Here is a 23,411-nt window from a genome sequence, read left to right as displayed (position 1 = left end):
ATAGCAGTAGTAGTAATATCAGTGGTAGTAGTTATATTGATGGCAGTAGTAATAGCAGTAGTAGTAGCGGTAGCAGTAGTAATAGCAATTTTAGTAGTAGTAGCAGCAGTAGTATTAATTGCAGTAGCAGTACCAGCAGTAGTAATTTATTATTATTATTATTATTATTTTATACTTTAAAATTAAATTCACAGCCTGTCTGTCTACCAGGGAAATCCCCTGTTTGCCACATCACCAGTCCAGCTCTGGTTTATGGGTCGTGTTGAAGAATTCTGAGGTGTGTTGTGTCTTGACAGATTGTGGTGTTCTATCGGGCCAGCCCCCGGCACAAGCTGAAGATAGTCAAGGTGAGTAAATGATGCACAAATAATAGTGAGTAATGAGTAAGTAATGCTGCAGAAATGCTTTATTTAATCAGTGTACTGTGTATAGGCTGCAGTGTTGACCCAATACCTTTTAAAACTGTGAGTGGTGCTTCATCCTCCCCACACAGAGAGGCCTTTCTGATTTTGGGAAGCTGCTGACTTATAGCACTTTTAACAACAGATGTAGTCACCAAATATATATATATATATATATATATATATATATATATATATATATATATATATATATATATATATATGTAATGTGTGCAGTGTCTCCATCAGGCCTGGCTACACAGCCAGACGGAAGCACAGACATGGACGTTAGCGCAGCTCTGCTTCAGTGTCAACAAACCTGAGTGTAAATATTTGAGAGCAGCAGGACGACAGCACCAACGTCTCACTTAACCAGAAATGTCAAAGTCCATGATCCTTCAGACCTGCACACAACTGGGAGGGGCAATAATAAGGAAGCATATCAGAAATAAAATTAAAATGTAATATGCAAAATGTCAGCGTTATCCTCCGCTTGAATTTAAATGTAATGCGTAATGTAGATGTAATGTAATTTACATAAGTTTGGGCTCAAAATCTAATTCAGTAGTTAGAATTCTCATTTGCTGTTTGGTATGCTAATGTTGGGATTTCATTTAAACAGATGTTTTATGATTTGCTTTATTCCAATTAATAAATTTTTCCCAAACTCTATTAATATATTTAATGTGACTATAAATAAACTAAATATATTTTATGTGATTATAAATAAACTAAATTAATATGTACTTGAGTTCAGTCCAAATTTTAGGCTGATGGATAAAAAGCATCAGCCTAAAAGTTGAAATGGAAAATAACAATATTAACCTCATCTTAAATCAAAGTATCCCCAGCCACATATATATAAATTTGAGCTTTTATTCATAATCACATTAAACATATTCATTTAGTGTATTTATAAGCACATTAATTTAGTTTGGGGAAGTGTGTATTTATTATCCCTGGTGGTATATACAAATTTAAGCCCAGAATTTAGTTCAGTTTAAATTCAGTCAGATATACTGCTATCGATATTTCATTTACACAGAGATGTTAATGCTTAATGAGTAGCTTTTATTGATAAAATCCCATTAAACACATTAATTCAGTTTGGGAAATGTGTTAATTATAATTATGCTACTCATGAAACATCCAGGTCTCTGTTTAAATGAAATCCCATCAGTAGTAAAACAAACAGCGAATAAAAAAAATAATTATTGAATTAAAATTAAAATTTTAATCCCGATATGCGCCCATATCAATCCCTCCCCCCCCTCCTGGCTGTGCGCCTGCGTGTCTCTCAGTCTCTGCAGAACATCGGAGCGGTGGTTGCTATGACCGGAGATGGCGTTAACGATGCCGTAGCGTTGAAGGCCGCTGATATCGGCGTTGCGATGGGGCAGACGGGCACTGACGTGTGCAAGGAAGCGGCCGACATGATCCTGGTGGACGACGACTTTCAGACCATCATGTGAGTCATGGCTGCAGGCCTGGCCTGTCCTCGCGCCTCCGCAATCGTGCTCCAGTCCTTGTAGCTCCTCCTAGAGGTTAGGGGTGTATCAGTGCGTGTGGGTGTACCGAACCACCACAACACGAACGTCAGGGGTCGGTGGATACAGTCATACGACCAAAACGCCGAACGCTGTGGAGCTAGCAAACGCTTTACAGCTTACAGGGTAAAGTGAGGTAAAATTCTAAAAGAAATGAAGATTCCCTGAAATACAGTGAAAATACCAGGATCTTCAACACCTTGATGCACGTTTCCGTGGTACTACCCAGCCCTGTGTGACGGAATGAAAAAATGGAAAAATGTTCGCTGTGGTGTGGAAACAATGCAGTGCACAGTGGTTTTGCCAGTTTATTGGATGAAACTGCTGGACAAAACAGTTTTATGATGGTGATGAAAATCAAAATGTAAATCAAGATGAAAATCATGCTAAATATAAAAATTTAAACAAGGTAAAAAAAAAAAACATAAATAAAGAAAATTAAAGATGAATTAAGTAGAATTTGAGCTAGAGCTGAGTAATATGACTATTTTATCGTATCTTGATAATTATTATCGTGGTTCACAATATGCTTTTATTTATTTATTTATTATTTATAATATGAGTTTATTGTGAATATCGTCAGTGCTTATAGAGATATATATGTGTGTATATATATCTATCTATTTCTATCTATCTCTATCTATATATATATATATATATAAAAAAATTAGGTACAAATCTCTGTACTTATCGTATCTCTGTACATATATCGTAAAAAATGTCTTTTAAATATCGTGATATAAATTTTTTCCATATCGCCCAGCTCTACTTTGACCCCAGTAAAAAAAACTACATTTTAGTTTTCCAACCTAGGAATTTAACACCCTAACGTATCTGAAATGGCCCAATCAGCATTCGCTACCACACACTCAGCTTCTACTTCTACATACATTTAAAAAAGGTACTGGGATAAACAGTGTGAAATGGTGTAAATATATGGGTGGGTAGGTGGGTGTGGGATGTACAGACGTTTTGGAGCCTAACTTTAGTTATAATAAAGTTAATAATTGAATTAATTTGCTCAGATTAGATGTTTTATTTGCTTTGGGATTATCGTTAAGGTGTCTTTTGCCAGAATATATATATATATATATATATATATATATATATATATATATATATATATATATATATATATATTCTACAGTGAGAGGGGACGCTGCACAGGTCTACATGTGTTGGGACTTGGTTGTTGACGGTCTGCTGTTTTCTCCAGGTCTGCCATCGAGGAGGGCAAAGGCATTTACAACAACATCAAGAACTTCGTCCGCTTTCAGCTCAGCACGTGAGTGTTCACGACCCGTTCATACATGGAGGGGGAAGGTGTGTTCAGACTGCCTGGTGGTGGCGCTATTGAGCAGGAAAGGTTGGGCGGTGTACCCAGCGTCTCAGTAACTTTGCTAACCTGCTCCAGGCTGTAGTAGGAGGTCAGGACTGGATTTTTATGGTGATGTTTCTTAATTCTGATTCTTGTGTCTCCGTCCTCAGGAGCATAGCTGCCCTCACGCTCATCTCCCTGGCCACGCTCATGAACTTTCCCAACCCGCTAAATGCTATGCAGATCCTCTGGATCAATATAATTATGGACGGACCACCCGCTCAGAGGTATGCACCCACGCGTCACATTCAGTACAATTGTCATGTTCGTGTAAAGTATGGAATTGAGCTGTGGATTTGAGGTGCTCTGTTCAGTACACTCTTGTTGCTGAATGCAATCAAATCCCCACAGTAATGCTTCTCCAGGTTCTAGTAGAAAGTCAGTCAGTCAGTCTTCTCTGGACAGTTAGGCAAAGAAAAGCCGGATCATCCGGATCAGTTCAATACCCTTGATTTTAGAAGAAACGCTGAACAATCAGGTGTCCCAATACTTTTGTCCATTTAGTGTATGTTTCGTTCAGTCCTCTCAGCTGTCTCCTACACATTGGCATCTGTCTAACGTTATAACGTTATTTCTGTGTACCTCCGTCTTGGCTGCAGTTTGGGCGTTGAGCCTGTAGATGGCGACGTGATACGTAAGCCTCCACGGAACGTACGGGACAGCATCATCACGCGCAGCCTGATCGTCAAAGTCCTGGCCTCGGCCTTCATCATCGTCTGCGGCACGCTGTTCGTCTTCTGGAGGGAGGTGCGTCTCCAACCCTTCTGTCCTTCTGTTCTCCACCAGTGTAGTCCAGTGTTCTGAGGAGTGTGTGTGTGTGTGTGTGTGTGTGTGTGTGTGTGTGTGTGTGTGTGTGTGTGGTGTTTGTTTTTTGTTTTTTTTCCAGCTGCGGGACAATGAGATCACTCCACGAGACACCACCATGACCTTCACCTGCTTCGTCTTCTTTGACATGTTCAACGCTCTCAGCTCGCGCTCACAGGTACACACACACACACACACACACTCCTCTATTTGCAACCTTAACAGTTCAGTAGTGAGCATTAAGGGGCGTCAGGCTGTGCCGTGCAGGACCCTTCCCTCCACCTCTGCTGGGCAGTGATGTAAATGTAGGGTACGCTTCCCCAGCATGGCTCATGTGCTGCCACTATGGCCCAGGGGTCGCGAGTTCGAATCCCGAGCCATGCCGCTTTGCCATCAGCAGACGGAATCTAGAAGAGCACAATTGGCACAAATCGCGCTCTCTCTCCGGGTCCGGGTGGGTAAGTGGCGCCCCTCTCCCCGCTCATCGCTCTTAAGCAATATTGGCCGGCACAGGCGTCTGTTAGCTGGTGTGGTGGAGCTGAGGACCCGGCGCTCTCCTAAGAGTGTGTTGGCTGCCTGGCGATGCCGCATCGACACCAGTTCAAACGAGGGGCGGCGGCCGGCTTCACCTGTATCGGAGGGCATGTCGGGAGCATTGCTACTGCTAGGGGGAGCTACGGACGGGTGGGAACCAAATTTGGGAGAAAAATACGAGACGAGAAAAATAAGTTTCACCAGCAGGTGGCAGACAACAGCATTAGCTCGCTAGCTAATTTAGTGGGAATCTTTGTATATACGGTAATGGGGGTGTGTGGGCTGTGTAATAATAATAATAATAATAATAATAGTACTGTAATTCAATTTAATGTGCATTAACTCTGGTGCAATAATTTTTTTTATATTTATCAGTTATTTTGCCACTTAGCCACTTTACTAAATTCATATAGTTTATATATATTTTCATTTTAGTTTCCTCATTTTTTTTCTTCTCTTTGTTCTAAATTGATTTGATTTATTTATAGAGTGTTTATTCTTAGATGAACAGTTGCAGCTGTAACAACTGTAATTTCCCTCCTGGGATAAATAAAGTATTTCTGATTCTGATTTTCAATTTTGACAGTGTAAACCTGTGTGGGGGGGGGGGGTACTTTTTTGGTTTTACATGATCAGTGTGTCTGGTTTTACTGTTTATAGGCCGTGTGTTTAAGGGAAATTATCATTTGAGTTGTATTTCATAAACCATGGACCACATTTCCCCCAAACTCCAGATTTAAATATTTAAGGATACAGGAGAACTTGTCATTCGCATCACATGTGGTACATGGGGAGGGAACGAAATTAAGATCAAGGTCAAGGTCCCCGTTATACCCAAAGAGCAATTATTAAATTAAATTAATTCAAGATTTATTTATTTATTTATTTTCTGCACAAACTGCTCAAATAATGCATAGAAATTAGTGTAATAATAAAGTGAAATTATAAATAATAATAAAGAAGTTATTATTCAGATTTAAACACAGTATTAATATCTGAACTTTGAGAGCATTCAGAAATAATAACCTCGGCGGCCAATCACAGCTCTCATGTTTCGGCCAGCTCTCCACTAGTCTTTCACATTGCTGATGGACTTTATGCCGTTCATAGTCTGCAGATTCAGGTAACTCAGCTCTGTTTGATGAAACGCCTGGAGATCGAGATACATTTAGGAACAATAATTCATTGTTAAATAATTAATCTGTCTTTTTTTTCCAGAGCTGTTTATTTTTCATTTATTGTCCATTTATATGGTTTTATTACCGTTATTAACCGCTTCTAGCTCTGTGACTCTTAGGGACTCTGGACTTTTAGGACTGTCCAAGGCAAAACAGCAGCAGGACAACGTGCACGGACACGCCTGCTGCTGCTGATGTGTCGGTGAAGCTGATGGGTGATTCGGATCTCTGTGTAGAGATATGACTGACGGCTGGGTGTCTGTCTCTCTCCCTCCAGACGCGGATGGTGCACGAGATGGGGCTGTGCAGCAACCGGACTTTCTGCTACGCTGTGCTCGGCTCTATTATGGGTCAGCTGCTGGTCATCTACTTTCCTCCCCTTCAGAAAGTCTTTCAGACTGAAAGCCTCAGTATTTTAGGTAACACACACACAAACACACACACACACAATGTAAAGGACAACAGGGGTGTCCCCAGGTCCCTTCCCTTCACCAGCACAGGATGAACCCTGAACTGACATGAGGCTCTTCTCCAGAGCTGCTTACAGGGCTGCTCCTATTACATAGGTGTTGGGACTCTTATTAGCCGGCCTGACCGGGAGTCGAACCCCAGTCTCGTCACATGGTGAGGTAGGGCCATCTGTTGGGCCACGCCAACCACCAATCAGCCTGTTGGGATACAGCATGTTGTTCCCATGTTCTGCACTACACTTTCTGACTGTAGGGGGAGCCCCCCCCCTCCCCAAAAAAACCTCGTCAGGTTGAGCAGGTTCATCTCACTGGTTGTGTTCTCTGTGTTCTGTTGTTCTCCTTGCAGACCTGCTGTTCCTGGTGGGTCTCACCTCGTCCGTATGCCTGGTCTCCGAGGCCATAAAGAAGCTGGAGCGGTGGAGAGGGGGCGAGCGTGCGGAGGTCGCCGACTACTTCCATGACGTATGACGCACGTTGCGTCCCGCGAAGAGGGCGAGCTGCGCCGGTTCGGGGGTTGAAAGGTGGGGTGGGATTTTGGGTTGCGGGGTTTCAGGGGAGGTGATTCTGGGGGCGGGGTTTTTTTGGACATGCACTGGGTGGGTCCACATCTAAAGACTTCAGTACGGAGCGGAAGGAGAGGTCAACCCGACGGCTCCAGTATCTATACGAGTGTTCGGTGCGGACCCCACACTGGGCTGAGCTTTCGGAGACCCCACACTGGGCCCCCTGCTGGCCTCCAGGTGAAACTGCACCTGAAGACGCTTTGGTGTGCTGCTTTAAGACTGTACTACTTTTCCACGGCGTCTGGATGAACCTTTATTTATCAGATACAGTGGCTGGTGATGATGTCTCTGTTTCATGATTCTATATTTTTATGATTTTCTCGATTTCTGTGTGTCTCTCGGTTTCTCCCGGGACTGGGCACACGTTGCTGGTTGTAGTTTTGTGGAACAACATGGGTTCAAATGCCTCTTTGCATTCCGGCGAATCATGCTTGAATTTACTGGTGTCAAGACGGAGAAAAGCGACGTGACTTTCCATGCCAAACAAGAGCCAGAGTGTATTTTTGATTTTTTTTCTTCTTTCTTTTTATTAATAATAATAATAATAAAAATAATAATAATAATCTAGTCTAATGCAGCTGACCACTATTCTGCAGTGGGAAATGATTGATGATTATTGGGTAGTTTTACACGCGGTGGGAGTTTAGATGATTTCGAGGGCATCATTTATGCACTGTTGTTTGATTCACTGAAGAAATGGAAAATGCGCTAATATTAAAATCGTCATTGCAGATGCTGGAGAGTCGCCTACTCGCTCCCTCTAATGGTGGTTAGGAGGATCGTTTAGGTGCTTTCCTGCTTCAGAAATTTACCCCTGAGGAACACCAAAGGAATACCTGAGGTACGTTTTCATCTGGAAGACACTTAAGCACTGTTGGGGTGGATAACCCCCTGCCAATCACCCATCTCCCCTCCCCCCCATGACTCGTATTCGCATTCGTGGTCAAGCCGAAGCCCCAGTTAGGATGCTCTACTTTGGGCTGTTGGAGTTGCCGTAGTGGTTCTGGTTTCTCGTAGTGGACGGGTAGCTAATGCAGTATACTGTTGGTTAAATGTAGCTTAGCAGTGGATCCTGATTGGAGCTCTGAGGTTCGAGGTTGGGACGGTTCTGAGGCTGAGTGGTCAACATGCTCAGATCAGCGTGTTGTTGTTGGATACTGCAGTCGAGATACAGCTCAAGTTATTTCATCCAAAAAAATAAATGGACCGAAACATGTGTCCTGGACGTTCCGGCTGGTCAGGAGCCTTAAAACCTCACCTTGTTTACGTATTGCGAGCCTTACCGAAGGCCGATTTGCAGTAACGACGAAACGGACACAGTATCGGTCAGCCCTGCGCGGCGTTTCCGCTCTGAACGCCTTTCTTCATATTGAGGAACGGCTGGATACACTGCCGTTTTTGCAGTACGTCCTTCGTCATCTCTCGTTTATAGCAGTAAGCGCTTCTCTGTGGCCACGTTCTTCCTCTAGCGCCCCCTCCAGGCAACACAAGAAACATCTTTTGTTTTGGGTCCGGTTTTTTATTTTCCAGGCTGGTCAGCAGGTCAGGACTGATGTGGAAATGCTAATAGAGGGGGAGGGAAGGGGTGGTGTTGGAATAATATTATTTTTGTTTTGATAAAGATGGTATTTAATTTATTCTGCACAATTGAAGTCGGTAATCTTTTATTGCTGTTTCAGAACACAATTGTACATTAAAATTTCTACAAATCTTTAACTGCTGTCGTCATCGTTTCCTTCAAGTCCCAGTGTTGTTGTTTTTTCTGCAGAACATCAGTGATGGATGGACAGAAGAACTTTATTGGTGCTGAAAGGAATTGCGGTGTTGCAAGTAGTGATATGTACTGTATGATTGCATACAAATAATTATATGTAATTATATATATAACTTGCGCAAATAAGAGACTTAATACCAAAGTGAGAACAGATTTCAGCAAAGAAAATAAAAATATTAAATGTAAAATAAGAAATTGCATAAATATTTACCCAATTTTAAGTCAGTATTTAGTAAATGTGTCTTTGGCTGCAGTCAGAGTGTGTTTAGATAGGTCTCCATCTGGCTTGTACATCTGGACACTGCAGTTTTACTCTATTCCTTTTTGCAGAACTGCTCAAACTCTCAAGGGATTTGGGTCCATTTTGTGTGTGACTATTTATTTATTTTTACTAATAATGATAATAATAATAACAATAAACAAAAAATGTGCTATGGCAGGCCCATAGCATACTGCAACACACACAAGGGAAAACCACACATGAATAGACGTAGACCTAATTTGCTGAATTCAGATGGGGGTTTAAAAGCCGGAGGTCTCTGGCAAATAAGGACCACCACTCCTGATCTGAGGTCAGCTAGGGTCTTCAGGTTCTGCGACAGAGGCCGTAGAGAAGAGCAGGAAAACTGCCTCCAGATTAAAACGAAGCTGGTCAGCTGGTCAGTATTACAGCAATTTTAGCTACACCCTGAGAGCCAAGATCCACCATCATCCACATGGATCTGAGCCAGGGCACCACTACTTACTACTCAAGTCCCTTATAAACCAGCCTGTCCCCAATTAGCCCAGGTGCACCTCCCACCTGCTAGCCACACCTACTCCACTAGCAGCCATCAGAGGACACACACACCGAGAGAGAGAGATGTATGGATATAGAAATGGGTGTATTGATATGGATGGATATAGATGGATGTGGATCGATGGATATAGGTGGATGGATGTAGATGGATAGATATAGATGGATGGATGTAGATGGGTGGATAGACATGGATGGACATAGATATAGATGGATGGATATAGAAATGGGTGGGTGGATGGATGTGGATAGATGGATATAGGTGGATGGATGTAGATGGATGGATATAGATAGATATAGGTGGATCGATATAGGTGGATATAGATAAATATAGGTGGATGGATCAAATCAAATTTTGTCACATACATAGTAATACATATTAGTATTAAAATAGTAAACTATTTTTTTGACAGTCTGCCCACATCAAAGCTATTCAATAAAGATCTAAATTTAAACTTAAACTAAACCTTAACTTAATGAAATAAAGTGCAATTTTTAAAAATTAATTAATTAATTAAATTTAAGTTAAAAAAAATAAAATATGAAAATATAGAAATATAAGAAGCCAAAAAATATACAGATGGAATAGTGCGGGTCTGTATATATATATATATATATATATATATATGTGTACATATTTATCTGTATGTGAGTTAAAAAGAAATATTTTAGTTATTGTCCGTAGTGAGTTTTCCGTGAGCCATGGTTGTGTATTGTAGTGAGTGAGGGTCCAGTTTGTGTATGTAGATATTTTAATTTAGTGTCCTAGTCCCTGTCCCCATTCAGGGCACGGATGGCTTGTGGAAAGAAGCTCCTCCTCATTCTCTCTGTGTTAGCCTTCAGGGTTCTTAAGCGTTTCCCCGAGGGCAACAGAGAGAACAGTCCATTGTTGGGATGACTGGGGTCCTTCACAATCTTCTTGGCCTTGGTCCAACACCGCTTCTTGTAGATGGACTGCAGGTCAGGAAACTCCATCCTAGTGATTCGCTCTGCTGAACGTCTCACTCGTCGTAGCGCTTGCCTGTCCTGCTTGGTGCTGTTCCCAAACCAGACTGTGATGTTCCCCGTGAGGATGCTCTCGATGATGCAGGAGTAGAAGGATCGTAGTACCTTGGAGGGCAGTCTGAAGTCCCTCAGTCGTCTCAGGTGGAATAGGCGCTGACAAGCTTTCTTCGTTATGGTGTTGATGTGGCAACTCCATGACAAGTCCTGAGAGATGGTCACTCCAAGGTATTTGAAGCTTTCTACCCTTTCCACTGCCGTTCCACTGATGTGGACAGGTTGATGGCTCCTCTGCTGTTTCCGGCTAAAGTCCACAATCAGCTCCTTCGTTTTGCTGGCATTTAGCTGGAGATTATTATCCTGGCACCAGTTCTCCAGGGTTCTAATCTTTTCCAGGTAGGCCTTCTTGTTATTTCCTGAGATCAGGCCCACCACAACTGTGTCGTCAGCAAACTTAATGATGTTGGTGGAGCTGGAAGTGGCTTTGCAGTCTGAGGTGTACAGCAGAGGGCTAAGGACACAGTACTGAGGGTGAGGGTGGGTGAGACATGCTTGCCTACCCGAACAGCTTGTGGTCTGTTTGTGAGGAAGTTGGAGATCCAGTCACAGATGGATGGGTGGAGACCTAGATCTTCCAGCTTTGTGGTGAGTCTTGAGGGAATAATAGTGTTAAATGCTGAACTGTAGTCCACAAACAGCATTTTAACATAATTACCCCTCCCAGCATCCAGATGTGTCATCGATGTGTGGAGAAGGTGAGCGATGGCATCATCTGTGGAACGGTTTGGACGGTATGCAAACTGAAACGCGTCCAGGGTGTCGGGCAGTGTGGATGTGATGAAGTCTCTCACCAGCTTCTCGAAGCACTTCATCACAACTGATGTGAGGGCAACTGGGCGGTAGTCGTTGAGGCAGGCTGGCTGTGGTTTCTTCGGGACAGGAACGATGATGGACAAGCACGATGGAACAATCCCCTGCGTCAGTGAGAGATTAAAGATGTCCGTGAGTACCGGGGCTAGCTGATCTGCACAGGCTTTTAGGACTCGACCACAGATTCCATCGGGTCCCGCAGCCTTCCTGGTATTCACTCTCCTGAACACCCGCCGTACATCTCTCTCTGTGATGGTGAAGGCTCTTTGTTCTCTGACGTGCTCCTCTATATCGGCTGTGCCGGTGTTACTGTAGTTAACGTTGCCGGCTGCAGCATCAAAGCGAGCATAAAAGGTGTTTAGCTCGTTCGCCAGAGATAAGTCTGCACTTCCCAGTCCACAGGGTGGGCTCCTATAGTCCGTTATTTTCTCAGTTCCTGCCACAGGCTCCTAGAGTCATTTTGCTGGAACTGGGACTCTAGTTTTCTCCCGTAGCGCTGCTTCGCCTCCTTTACCACCTTCCTTACTCCATATGACGCAGACTAATCCTGCATATCTCCGCTGATCAGTCCCATGTTGTAGGCAGCAGTGCTGGCATTCAGAGCCTCCCGGATGCTTTTATCCATCCAGGGCTTCTGATTGGGAAATGTTTTGATTGTAGATTTCTGGACGGTGTCGTCCGCTACTTTCCCAATAAAACCCACAACCGCTTCCATAAACATGTTGACGTCATCGGAGCTGCGCCGGAACATGTCCCAGTCCGCATCATCAAGAGCGTCCTGTAGCGCGCCACTGATTGGTCCGTCCAGCGCTCGACCTCTTTCACCACCGGAAGCTCTTGCTTCAGCCTTTGTTTATATTTTGGTAGGAGAAAGATGGCGGCGTGGTCTGACTTCCCAAACGGTGGTACTGACTGCGCTTTGTAGCTGTCTTTGTGTGTGTGGTGTAGCAGTGATCTAAAGTCCGGTGGCCCCGGTTGGGGCAGGTGATGTGTTGGTGAAAGTTCGCTGCCACACTTTTGAGTTTGGCGTTGTTAAAATCCCCAACAACAATGAGTGCAGCGTCCTTAAGGTGGGTTTGGATCTGTGTGAGTGTGTCATGAAGCTCACACAGCGCGGTGTCCTTCTGTACATCGGGTGGAATGTACACTGTACAGACGATGACCGAGGTGAACTCCCACGGAAGATAGAAGGGACGAAACTTTAGGGCGAGCAGCTCCAGGTTTGGTGTGCAGGAGCGTACGAGGGTCACAACATTAGCACTATCGCACCACTTGTTGTTCACCATGATACATACTCCTGGATGTAGATGGGTGGATATAGACAGATATAGGTGGGTGGATAAAGATAGATATTGTTTGTTAGATATAGAAAAAGGTGGAAAAAGAGTCCACCAACATTCAAAAGTGATCAAAACTTCAGCCAGAAAGCATAGGTACTGAGAAGTGGTCTGTGGTCCCCACCTGCAGAACCACTCCTTTACTGAGTGTGTCTTGCTAATTGCCAATAATTTCCACCTGTTGTCTATTCCATTTGCACAACAGCATGTGAAATTGATTGTCAGTCAGTGTTACTTCCTAAGTGGACAGTTTGATTTACTTGGAGTTATATTGTGTTGTTTAAGTGTTGCCTTTATTTTTTGAGCAGTGTAGATGGATAGATATAGGTATAGGTGAATAAATATATATAGAAAATACACACACACACACATACACACACGTGTACATAAAATCGCTTTATTTTAAATAGTAAACAGTAAATCACTTTCCTACTGTTCCTTAATGTAAACACAGATGAGAAAAGTACAGGACTGTATTAAATACAGTAATATTACCTTTGAAATACACTGAAGTCTGTAGAAAACTCATGCTTTCTTTATGTTGTTTTTTTAAAGTGCTGCTATAGAGAAGCTCAGAACATCCTCTTCAGGACACAATTCACTGAAGTTCCAGCTACAGATTAATGCTGAATATTATTAATACTCAAAGAAAGGAGAGGAAAGTGCGAGGAAGGGGGCGAGTCATCAAAAGAAGCAGTTCACAGATCTGATATTAGAATAATCACTAATAATAACAGTCCTACAGAAAGTGGTTGAGGTTCTCCATCACTGTGCTCATCATTAGAACATCTCCAAAGTTCTCCTCTCTCATGGAGTCTAGTGTTATTTAGAGTTCTCCTCAGATCAACACCTGGTTTGGTGGTGAATCAGAGCTTAATGATGGTAAATCAGGTGAGCTGCTGCAGCTGCTGCTGATGGAGTTGAACACATCCTCTATGCTGTGCTGGCTGGACTGGGGGGTGTCCAGGAGAACCCTGGAGGAACCAAGCTCTGTTCTTCAGACTAGCTCACTGACAAGATCTCACTACTTTCGTTCTTCAGAATGAGAAGCTCTTGTTCCTCCTTTTTACTGGATTCATGTTCACCTGTTTTATCTGTTCTGGTGAGATCTGGAGCTTCTGCAGTAGAAACCCTCTCACTGCTGAGAGACAGGGGTTCGAGTGATGGGATTAGAGGGCTAAAAGCTCTGTAAAGTTTCGGTTCCAGAGGGATTTTGCGCACAAGTCTGTTCTGCTGGATTCAGAAGAGGGTTCTCCTACCAGCTGGAGCGTTCATATTTCTTTGATTTGGGATCCTTCGTGCCGATCCTTTTCTTGTGTCTTGTGCGGCTGGTGCAGGGCTGATCGGCAGTGTCATCGCCAGGCTTTCTGCCTTTGCCTTTTTCCCCCCTTCTGAGTAGGTCATCATCATCGTCCTCCTCTTCCTCACACCTCAGATGGTCGAACATGTTGGTGATGTTGTCCATGGGGTCCTGACGCGCTGTGCTCCCGCTCAGCTGTACCTGTATCGCTGTGACCCTCATTCTCTGCACCATGTCCCCAACCAGCTGGAGCTCTGCGGCATTCCTCAGCTCGTGGTAGAGATCCATGGCATCGGGAGCTCCAGCCAGGAGGGACTCTGGAGTAATGCCTCTCCTCAGCTCCCTGACCACACGGTGCACGAACAGGCCACTGTACAACCTTAACAAGAAGATGATTGAGTCATTAGTCTGAAAAGTGCCCAAAATACAAAAGACCCTAAGAAGTCAGTGAGGGCCCTCAGAAGCCCAAATGATGAGGAATGTTTGAGAACTCATGCAGCGCCTCAAAGAAAAACTCCAATGATTAAAGATGGAGAATTTAAAGCCCCAGAGACAACAGCCTAAACCCACGCGCTAACACTCTCCATGCCCCAAAGACAGATATTGGAGAACGCTCTCGATGGTCCATAGATAGACGGCAGCAAATGCTCTCGCCGTTGCGAAGGTAATCGGCAGTTAATGCTCTCACCACCCCGAAGGTAAACGACCGCGAACACACTCGACATCCCAAAGGATCAACGGCAGCTAACGTTCTCAACGTCCCGAAGGTAAATGGCAGCTAATGTTTTCGTCGTCCCCAAGGATAAACGCCAGCTAACACTCTCGACGTCCCCAAGGACAAACGGCAGCGACCGCCCTCGCTGTCGCGAAGGTAAGCAGCAGTTAATGCTCTCACTATCCTGAAGGTAAATGGCAGCGAACACACTCGACGTCCCGAAGGCCAACGGCAGCGACCGCTCTCGACGTCCCGAAGATAAACTTTAGTCTTTAGCTTCCGGGTCTCAAGGATGGAGAACACTAAACGGTAGTTTGAGAACACCCTCTATATCGGAGTTGGGCAATTTCTCTGCTCTCACAGATCTACTAAACTACTTGCAGGTAACAGGTGAGTTGAGTCAGGTGTGCTTAAAACTGTGCAGGAATCCGTCTCTCCAGGACTGGAAATGCCCGAACCCTGCTCCATATGGTCTACAAGGGTATACTCAAACCTGTTTTAGGGTACAGGGCCTGTCCCAAAACCCCCCTTTTCCTGAGATGTGTTTCCTGAATGCCTCAGAGAAAAGGTTCTGAAGCTACATTTCAAACCAATGGTGGGAAGGATGCACAAGAGTGTCTGTGACGGCGGGTTTGGGTGTGTCATGTCAGTCAAGTCTCATGATTCACCTTTTCCCTAGAGGAGAAACATTACTCACATTACTGCTGGCTTAGTCATGATCATGTGAGATGCTTCACGCCGGTACTGTTAGTGCTTGTGAATGGGCGGGGCCTGGTTTCCCCAAAAGCTGATCTTAACAGGTAGAGAGTCTCGTCAGTGTGACGCTCACTCTACCCTTTAAGATTCAACTGTGCTGAAATACCTTCAGCAGACCAGCCCAGACCCGTTGTTCTTATGAATGCTGAGCTTTGTCAGTCAGTCAGTGAGGAGAAGTCAGCACAGGGGTTGGAGGAGGATGATAAGGTCGGTGTTTACCAGGCATACTCGGGCTCAGGAACCGGATTGGCCAGCAGCTGGTTGAGGCAGATACTGTCCTTCAGACTGCTCTGCCACTGGCTGAAAGCGTGAGCCGCCTCCAGGTCCAGAGGGGTCTGCTCGCCCCGCCTCTTCAGTCTTTTTAGCCTCTTCAGCTCTGATCCCACTTCTGTGAACAGAAAGACAAGAAGATTAGCCCATTAACCCTGAGAGGGTCTCCATACAGTTGTAGCCAGATGTTTTCAGGCACTTGTCATGAAGGGTGGGTTTCTGAAATCAACACAGGGTCTAAACTGTACACACAGTTCTCTTCTGGTGGTGCTACAGCAAAACCTCTTAAGCTCCTGTAAGTGGTCATGATGGGCTACAGCTGGTAGCTTCTCTACCCCACATTAAGAATGGTTGGAGGAAGTCCAAGGAGCTCAGTGTAGACCAAGATCAGCAGTTTTAAGACCAAACTGCTCTGCAAATGTACAAGTTATTGGGAGCGGTCGCCACTTTACCAAGGTGTGGACGAAGGTCAAGACAAATGGTCACCTTCAGCTAGCTAAGAGGAGATTGGTTCGAATGGGCAGGAGCAACCCAAGAACCACCAAGACAGAGGCCTGCCATGATGCTGCCATTCAAGAAAGAAGCTCCTGCTCGAAAATCAATCAATAAAAAAATCAATCTATTTATTTATTTAGGATTTTTACAACAAATGTTGTCACAGAGCAGCTTTACAGAGATTCTGGTCCAAGCCTCTTTAGAGCAGCTAGTGCCAACAGTGGCAGGAAAACCTCCCTCAGGTCGAGAGGAAGAAACCTTGAGAGAAACCAAGACTCAAAAGATGGACCAGTCCTCCTCAGGTCGTCACCGGATCATAATAATGACAAAATAAAACTGAATTATGTCTGGAGGAGTGAAGGTGAGGCCTTCAACTCCAAGAACACTGTAGCAGCTGTTAAGCATGGTGGTGGTAGTAGTGGTCTGGGGCTATGTTGCTGCCAGTGGACCTTCTGCACTGCACAAGGTGGACTACTTCAGGATTCAGGACTTCGGTTTCAACTAGGACACAGCTGAGTATTCCATCGAAGGTGGTTGTGAAATTCGTAAAGCAGGCCAACATCAAGCTCTTGGACTAGCCTCCCCAGAGTCCTGACCTCGACCTTACCAAAACTATGTGAACTGACACAGGTGCATGCTCTAAAAACAACTAAATTAATGGAATGTATGTCTGGTCAAACTTCAGGTGTGCTGTCTGGGTCATTTTGACCAGGTGTTGGTTAAAACATTAAAACCTCTGCACCAAACGTTTGATTGTTTTCAGATCCTAAGCCTGACTTGGCTCACTGCAGCTGTATTACTCTTCTGATGGAGCGCTGTGGTCAGGCGTAGTATCTTCACCTTTCTGAGTGACCAGATCTCTGGACAGCTCTCCGTAGACCAGGCCGACCAGCAAGGCCCCGAAGAATTCTGGTCTGGGCTCTGGCTGTGCATGTTTCAGCCAGTAGCATGTGACGTAGACGGCCAGCTGCAGACTGGGAGGGACGAGGAGCCGGTCAGGAACCTGAGAGGCACACAAAGCGTCCAAGAAAACCTGCTGCCGCACGTGGAGAGGCACCTAGGAGAGAAGAGAGCACTTTCAGAGACAATCATAATTCATTCCTGAACAACCATTTCCCAAACTTGTATATACAAATAATATGTAAATTAGTTCGGTAAACCGCTGTAGACTGAATTCATTTCCTGCAGGATGCATGGGCGGGGCTAAAGGGCTGCAGGATACGTGGGTTGGACTTAAGGGCTGCAGGGTCCGTGGACTCCATGGGCAGGCCCAAAGAGCTGCGGGGTCTGTGGGTGGGGCTAAACTGCAGTTAGAAGAAAGAGTGGGGCTGAAGTGCTCTAGGATGAGTGGGTGGGGCTGAAGTGCTGTAGGATGAGTGGGTGGGGCTAACCTGCTTTCTATCAAATGGGTGTGGCTAACCTGCTTTCTATTAAATGGGTGGGGCTAAACTGCTGTAGAATGACTAGGTGGGGCTGACCTGCTTTCTATTAAAAGGGTGGGGCTAAACTGCTGTAGCATTAATGGGGGGCTAACCAGCTTAACCACCACTGCACATCTACATTACCTCCAGCAGCGTCTCCAGGTGAACGTCTGGAATGACTTGTCTCGGCAGGATGGCGACAACCTTGGAGCTGGTCAGCGTGAGCCCCTGCCTGTCGTACTCCTCCACCTCAAACCTCTCCCTCTGTGCAGCAGCGGCGGCGGCGTTGTTTCGCCTCCTTGGAGCCAGCATCAAGCCATAAATGACCTGCCTTATGGGTCTGGAGGTCAGATTGTTGCTGCCAAGACTAAAATCCTGGACCGCGAAGTTGAGGGTGACCCTGTGCAGCGTTAGGACATCAAGGAGAATGGAGCTGAGCCTGCCCTCAGCCATGGCCTTCAGAAACCACTGCGGCAGGCGCTGTAGGGGCGGCGGAAGCCTACATTGTGGAGCGCCGCTCCTGAAGAACTGAGCTATGGAGCTGGGAGTGAGCCTGTAGTCCTGCAGGCCCTGGGTGAGGACTTTGTAGACAACTGCTGAATCCTTGGGGTCCGTGATGTGGCTCAGAATTTTCCGAATGGCTTCATCTGGGCTCTGACATTTGGACAGCCACCTGAGCAAGCCATCGATGCGGCTGGTTCCTCCAGGACAAAGGGAGAACTTGCTCCAGTTGGGGAGCAGTTGTTTGTCCAGGTTGGCGTAGTCGTTGCCCAGTATGGTGGCGAAAATTGGGAGGAGTTGCTGCTTTATGTTGAAGGCGGCGTAGAGGTTGTTCACAGAAAAGCATTTGGTCTGAAGGAAGTGTTTGCCGCTCTTCTTATGCGTTCTCACTCTTCTCCACTCGAAGTGAGCGATGGGTAAGAATCCGTTGATGTTGAATATGTAGAAGTCGCTGTCGTTGGACAGCACTGGACAGTTCCACTCTTTGGCCAGAGCGGCGGCCTCCCAGTCGGCCTCGGCTATGCACTGAATGAACGGCACCTCAAGCTTTCGGAGGATCTGTCTGAACACGTTCTTGATGAGCACTGGCAGAGACTCTCCAGAGCGACCCCTGGACAAAGCGTTGGTCCGTTTAATCCGGTCCTCAGCTCTCTTCTTCAGGGTTTTGAACTTTTTGTCGCTGATGTCGTCCCCTCCGTCCAGCACGACGTAAGGCTCAATTTGGCAGAGTTCCAGGCTTCGGAAGAAATCACTGACCACCTTTTTAAAGGCGTCGTATTCTCCCCCGTGTGCTTGATCCAGGCTGGACCGGAAGTAGAGGTTGTAGTATAAGTTGGAGCCGTCGATTATAAGCTTGCTTTCTCGGAAAGCTCGGCTCTTCAGGAGGTCGTTGTTCTCAATGTAGGAGGTCAGCCCTTGGACTCCCATGGCTCCCAGTTGCTAAACCTTCTAAGCAAAACAATAAAACATGAGATTCGTTCAAATGACTCCGTCATTATGACTTTCTCACCACAATAAAATCCTGTAGAATAATTGACAAAAGTATTGGGACACTAATACTCTGTATGTAATAGGAGACACCGCTGCACCAACAACAAGTCAGCTGGTGAAATTTCCTCCCTCCTAGATCTTCCTCCATCAGCTGTGAGTGGTGTTATTATTGAACAGTGGAAGAGTTTAGGAGGAACAGCTCACAGAGAGCAGCTCAGTGTCCACTGAGTGTCTGTCAGACCAGGTGTCACCTGTCCTGGGCTACAGCTAAAAAAGAGTGCAGGATCTGGAGTGGTCTTCTCCGTCTCCTGACCTCAATATCATGGGACCACTTTGGGGGGGGGGGATCTCAAACGCACAGTTCATGCAAGACGGCACACACACACACACATATATATATATATATATATATATATATATATATATATATATATATATATATATATATACAGTGGGGAAAAAAAGTATTTAGTCAGTCACCAATTGTGCAAGTTCTCCCACTTTAGGCTGTAATTGACATCATAGGTAGACTCAACTATGAGAGACAAAATGAGAAAAAAATTTCAGAAAATCACATTGTCTGATTTTTAAAGAATTTATTTGCAAATAATGGTGGAAAGTAAGTATTTGGTCAATAACAAAAGTTCATCTCAATACTTTGTTATAAATCCTTTGTTGGCAATGACAGAGGTCAAACGTTTTCTGTAAGTTTTCACAAGGTTGGCTCACACCGTTGCTGGTATGTTGGCCCATTCCTCCATGCAGATCTCCTCTAGAGCAGTGATGTTTTGGGGCTGTCGGCGGCAACACAGACTTTCAACTCCCTCCAAAGGTTTTCTATGGGGTTGAGATCTGGAGACTGGCTAGGCCACTCCAGGACCTTGAAATGCTTCTTACGAAGCCACTCCTTTGTTGCCTTGGCAGTGTGCTTGGGATCATTGTCATGCTGAAAGACCCAGCCACGTTTCATCTTCAATGCCCTTGCTGATGGAAGGAGGTTTGCACTCAAAATCTCACAATACATGGCCCCATTCATTCTTTCATGTACACGGACCAGTCATCCTAGTCCCTTTGCAGAGAAACAGCCCCAAAGCATGATGTTGCCACCCCCATGCTTCACAGTTGGTATGGTGTTCTTTGGATGCAACTCAGCATTCACTCTCCTCCAAACACAACGAGTTGTGTTTGTACCAAACAGTTCTACTTTGGGTTCATCTGACCATCAGACATTCTCCCAATACTCTTCCGGAACATCCAAATGCTCTCTAGGAAACTTCAGACGTGCCCGGATATGTACTGGCTTAAGCAGGGGAACACGTCTGGCACTGCAAGATCTGAGTCCCTGGCGGCGTAGTGTGTTACTGACGGTAGCCTTTGTAACGGTGGTCCCAGCTTTCTGCAGGTCATTCACTAGGTCCCCCCGTGTGGTTCTGGGATTTTTGCTCACCGTTCTTGTGATCATTTTGACCCCACGGGCTGAGATCTTGCGTGGAGCCCCTGATCGAGGGAGATTAGCAGTGGTCTTGTAGGTCTCCCATTTTCTGATTATTGCTCCCACAGTAGATTTCTTCACACCAAGCTGCTTGCCTATTGCAGATTCAGTGTTCCCAGCCTGGTGCAGGTCTGCAGTTTTGTTTCTGGTGTCCTTCGACAGCTCTTTGGTCTTCACCATAGTGGAGTTTGGAGTGTGACTGTTTGAGGTTGTGGGCAGGTGTCTTTTATACTGTTAACCAGTTCAAACAGGTGCCATTAATACAGGTAATGAGTGGAGGACAGAGAAGCCTCTTAAAGAAGAAGTTACAGGTCTGTGACAAGACAGAATTCTTGCTTGTTTGTAGGTGACCAAATACTTATTTTCCACCATTATTTACAAATAAATTCTTTAAAGATCAGACAATGTGATTTTCAGATTTTTTTTTCTCATCTTGTCTCTCATAGTTGAGTCTACCTATGATGTCAATTACTGACCTGATATATATATATATATATATATATATATATATATATATATATATATATATATATATATATATATATATATATACACACACACACTGGTCAGAGTGTATATACTGGTCAGAGTATATACACACACACACATACATACACTCTTTGGTCAGAGTGTATATATATATATATATATACACACACACACACACATATATATATAGTTGTCCTCATAAGTTTGCATACCCTGGCAGAATTAGTGATTTTGTAATATTTATTCAGAGAATAATGGAGAGCGAGGGAGAGCGAGGGAGGGTCAGAGAGGGGCTGGGTAAAGCCCTTTATTATCAAACAATCGTTTTGCCGTTTTTAAAATCATGATGACAGACACAGAAGAGGGAACAGAAACTTCCTCTTTCTTCCTTCCTTCATCACTGCACCCAGCGGACCGCCCCCCCCCCCCCCCCCCCACCCCACACACACACACACACACACACACACACACCAGCTCTACACACTTACAGGATATAAACCTCCTTCACTGTAACATTACAATGTGCAATAATTAAGGGTCAATGTGCAATCATCTGTAAATAAGATCTAATTAATAAGACGTATTAATATTATTTATATTGTTTCTATATATTATTATTATATATTATTATTGTTGTTAAGATTATATATTATAATATATATATATATATATATATACTGCTAATTCCTCTGCTTTCACTAACAGTGTCTTGCTCTCCCTTTGCTGCTGCTGTGACACTGAATGTCCTCACTGTGGGACTGAGACAGGATTAGCTACTACACCAGCAGCCACAACAAAGCACTGCCATAATACATATTCATCAGATTATCCTTATTATAAAGTATATATACATATAAATATATAAATATAAACGGTTATATACACATACACTTGTGTTCGTAAGTTTACATACCCTGGTAGACTGGGACCTTTTGATATTTTTCCAGTGAATAATAGTGAGCGAGAGCGAGCGAGAGTGAGTGAGAGTGAGTGAAAGTTGGGTGGGTCAAGCCCTTTATTATCAAACAATAATTTTTTTAATCTTTTTAAAATTATAATGACCCTGATCAAAAGTTTCCATACTCTGTCCTTCATACCCCTGCCTCCTTTAACACCATGAATAATGATGATGATAATAATAATAATAATAATAATGTATGATTATAATGCCACTACTTTATGACTGGTGTTGTTGCCCAAATGCCATCTCTCAGCCAATCACATTACTTCTATATTACTACATTATACATATATATATATATAGAGAGAGAGAGAGAGAGAGAGAGTGAGTATATATATATATAGATGTAATGTGATTGGCTGAGAGATGGCACTATAGTAGCACTAAGTAGTGGCATTATAATTATACATACTCTCTCTATATATATGTACTCTCTCTTTCTCTCTCTCTCTCTATATATATATATATATGTACTCTCTCTCTCTATATATATATATATACTCTCTCTCTATATATATATATGTACTCTCTCTCTCTCTATATATATATATATACTCTCTCTATATATATATATATATATGTACTCTCTCTCTCTCTATATATATATATATACTCTCTCTCTATATATATGTACTCTCTCTCTCTCTCTCTCTCTCTATATATATATATATATATATATACACATACACACACAATGTATACACGATACAGTGAGTTATGCGGTGGTTACAGGTGTGTATAACTATAATAGCTGATATGTAATAAGTCAGTTATGAGCTGTTTATGTAGCAGAGAGGAGAGTTCCTCTTCCCCCAAAGCCACAGTTCAAACCCCTTAAAACACACACACACACACACAGTCCTGCAGGAAAGTGCATGCCCGCGCTGCGAGGTGAGAAGGAGAAGGACTTACCTGTGAGGTGAGACAGTGTAGAGAAGCTCGCGCTGTCCGTCTCATGCCCTTGTTGCTCGTGCCCGCGCGGGGCGCTCTATTTAATACCCGCAGAGCGGAAAGCGAAACTGTGCGTCACGAGGAAAACGAAACCTACGGGTGTGTGTGTGTGTGTGTGTGTGTGTGTGTGTGTGTGTGTGTGTGTGTCTGGTTACCAGGGAGTTTCTATCTACAGCAGTATACACTGACTCACAGTGCTGGAAAAACAGCAGCAGCAGTCTGGTCAGCTCACACTGGTCACACTGGTCACACTGGTTGAATACAGTCTGGTTTTAATGGTCATCTGGTCATCCACGCTAAAAACATACCCCATACTGGTACCCCACACTGGTTGACCAATAGAGGGTATGTATAGGTGTGATGGTTTAGCTGGTCTACCAAAGAACTGGACTCCAGGCAGTTAAAGAGACACAACA

General features: G+C 44.3%; 2 protein-coding genes across 6 annotated transcripts in view; one reads left to right on the top strand and one right to left on the bottom strand.

Moving 5' to 3' along the window:
- Positions 1-6,851, top strand: part of atp2c1 (ATPase secretory pathway Ca2+ transporting 1) — a 50,057-nt gene extending 43,206 nt beyond the window's left edge. For all 4 annotated transcript variants that reach the window (XM_072692520.1, XM_072692522.1, XM_072692521.1 and 1 more), the window contains 8 exons: positions 297-347; positions 1,703-1,869; positions 3,165-3,233; positions 3,437-3,553; positions 3,926-4,073; positions 4,213-4,308; positions 6,120-6,261; positions 6,659-6,851. In XM_072692520.1, coding sequence (XP_072548621.1) covers positions 297-347; positions 1,703-1,869; positions 3,165-3,233; positions 3,437-3,553; positions 3,926-4,073; positions 4,213-4,308; positions 6,120-6,261; positions 6,659-6,780 — 912 coding nt within the window. In that variant the 3' untranslated portion in view covers positions 6,781-6,851. The remainder of the gene's footprint in view (positions 1-296; positions 348-1,702; positions 1,870-3,164; positions 3,234-3,436; positions 3,554-3,925; positions 4,074-4,212; positions 4,309-6,119; positions 6,262-6,658) is intronic.
- A 6,186-nt stretch (positions 6,852-13,037) lies between these two features.
- LOC140569134 (single-strand DNA endonuclease ASTE1-like) lies at positions 13,038-23,018 on the bottom strand. Of its 2 annotated transcripts, none has more exons than XM_072692517.1 (5): positions 22,957-23,018; positions 17,756-19,057; positions 17,031-17,247; positions 15,645-15,813; positions 13,038-14,333 (listed from the first exon to the last, which is right to left on the bottom strand). In XM_072692517.1, exons 2-5 carry the CDS (start codon positions 19,037-19,039, stop codon positions 13,910-13,912), a joined length of 2,094 nt encoding a protein of 697 aa, XP_072548618.1. In that variant the 5' UTR covers positions 19,040-19,057; positions 22,957-23,018; the 3' UTR covers positions 13,038-13,909. The 2 variants fall into 2 exon arrangements, with proteins under 2 accessions (XP_072548618.1, XP_072548616.1); XM_072692515.1 differs by having other exon boundaries at positions 17,756-19,060; positions 22,957-23,012.
- Between the last annotated feature and the right edge of the window lie 393 nt (positions 23,019-23,411).

The sequence above is a fragment of the Salminus brasiliensis genome, chromosome 1 (assembly GCF_030463535.1).
Source record: "Salminus brasiliensis chromosome 1, fSalBra1.hap2, whole genome shotgun sequence".
NCBI lineage: Eukaryota > Metazoa > Chordata > Actinopteri > Characiformes > Bryconidae > Salminus > Salminus brasiliensis.
This window is presented reverse-complemented; position numbering and strand designations above follow the sequence as displayed.

Coding starts and splice junctions, on each gene's coding strand:
- LOC140569134 (XM_072692517.1), bottom strand. CDS start 19,039: ATGGGAGTCCAAGGGCTGACCTCCTACATTGAGAACAACGACCTCCTG. Junction 17,248..17,755: donor ACCTGGAGACGCTGCTGGAG/GTAATGTAGATG, acceptor CTTCTCTCCTAG/GTGCCTCTCCACGTGCGGCA. Junction 15,814..17,030: donor AGATCTGGTCACTCAGAAAG/GTGAAGATACTA, acceptor TTCTGTTCACAG/AAGTGGGATCAGAGCTGAAG.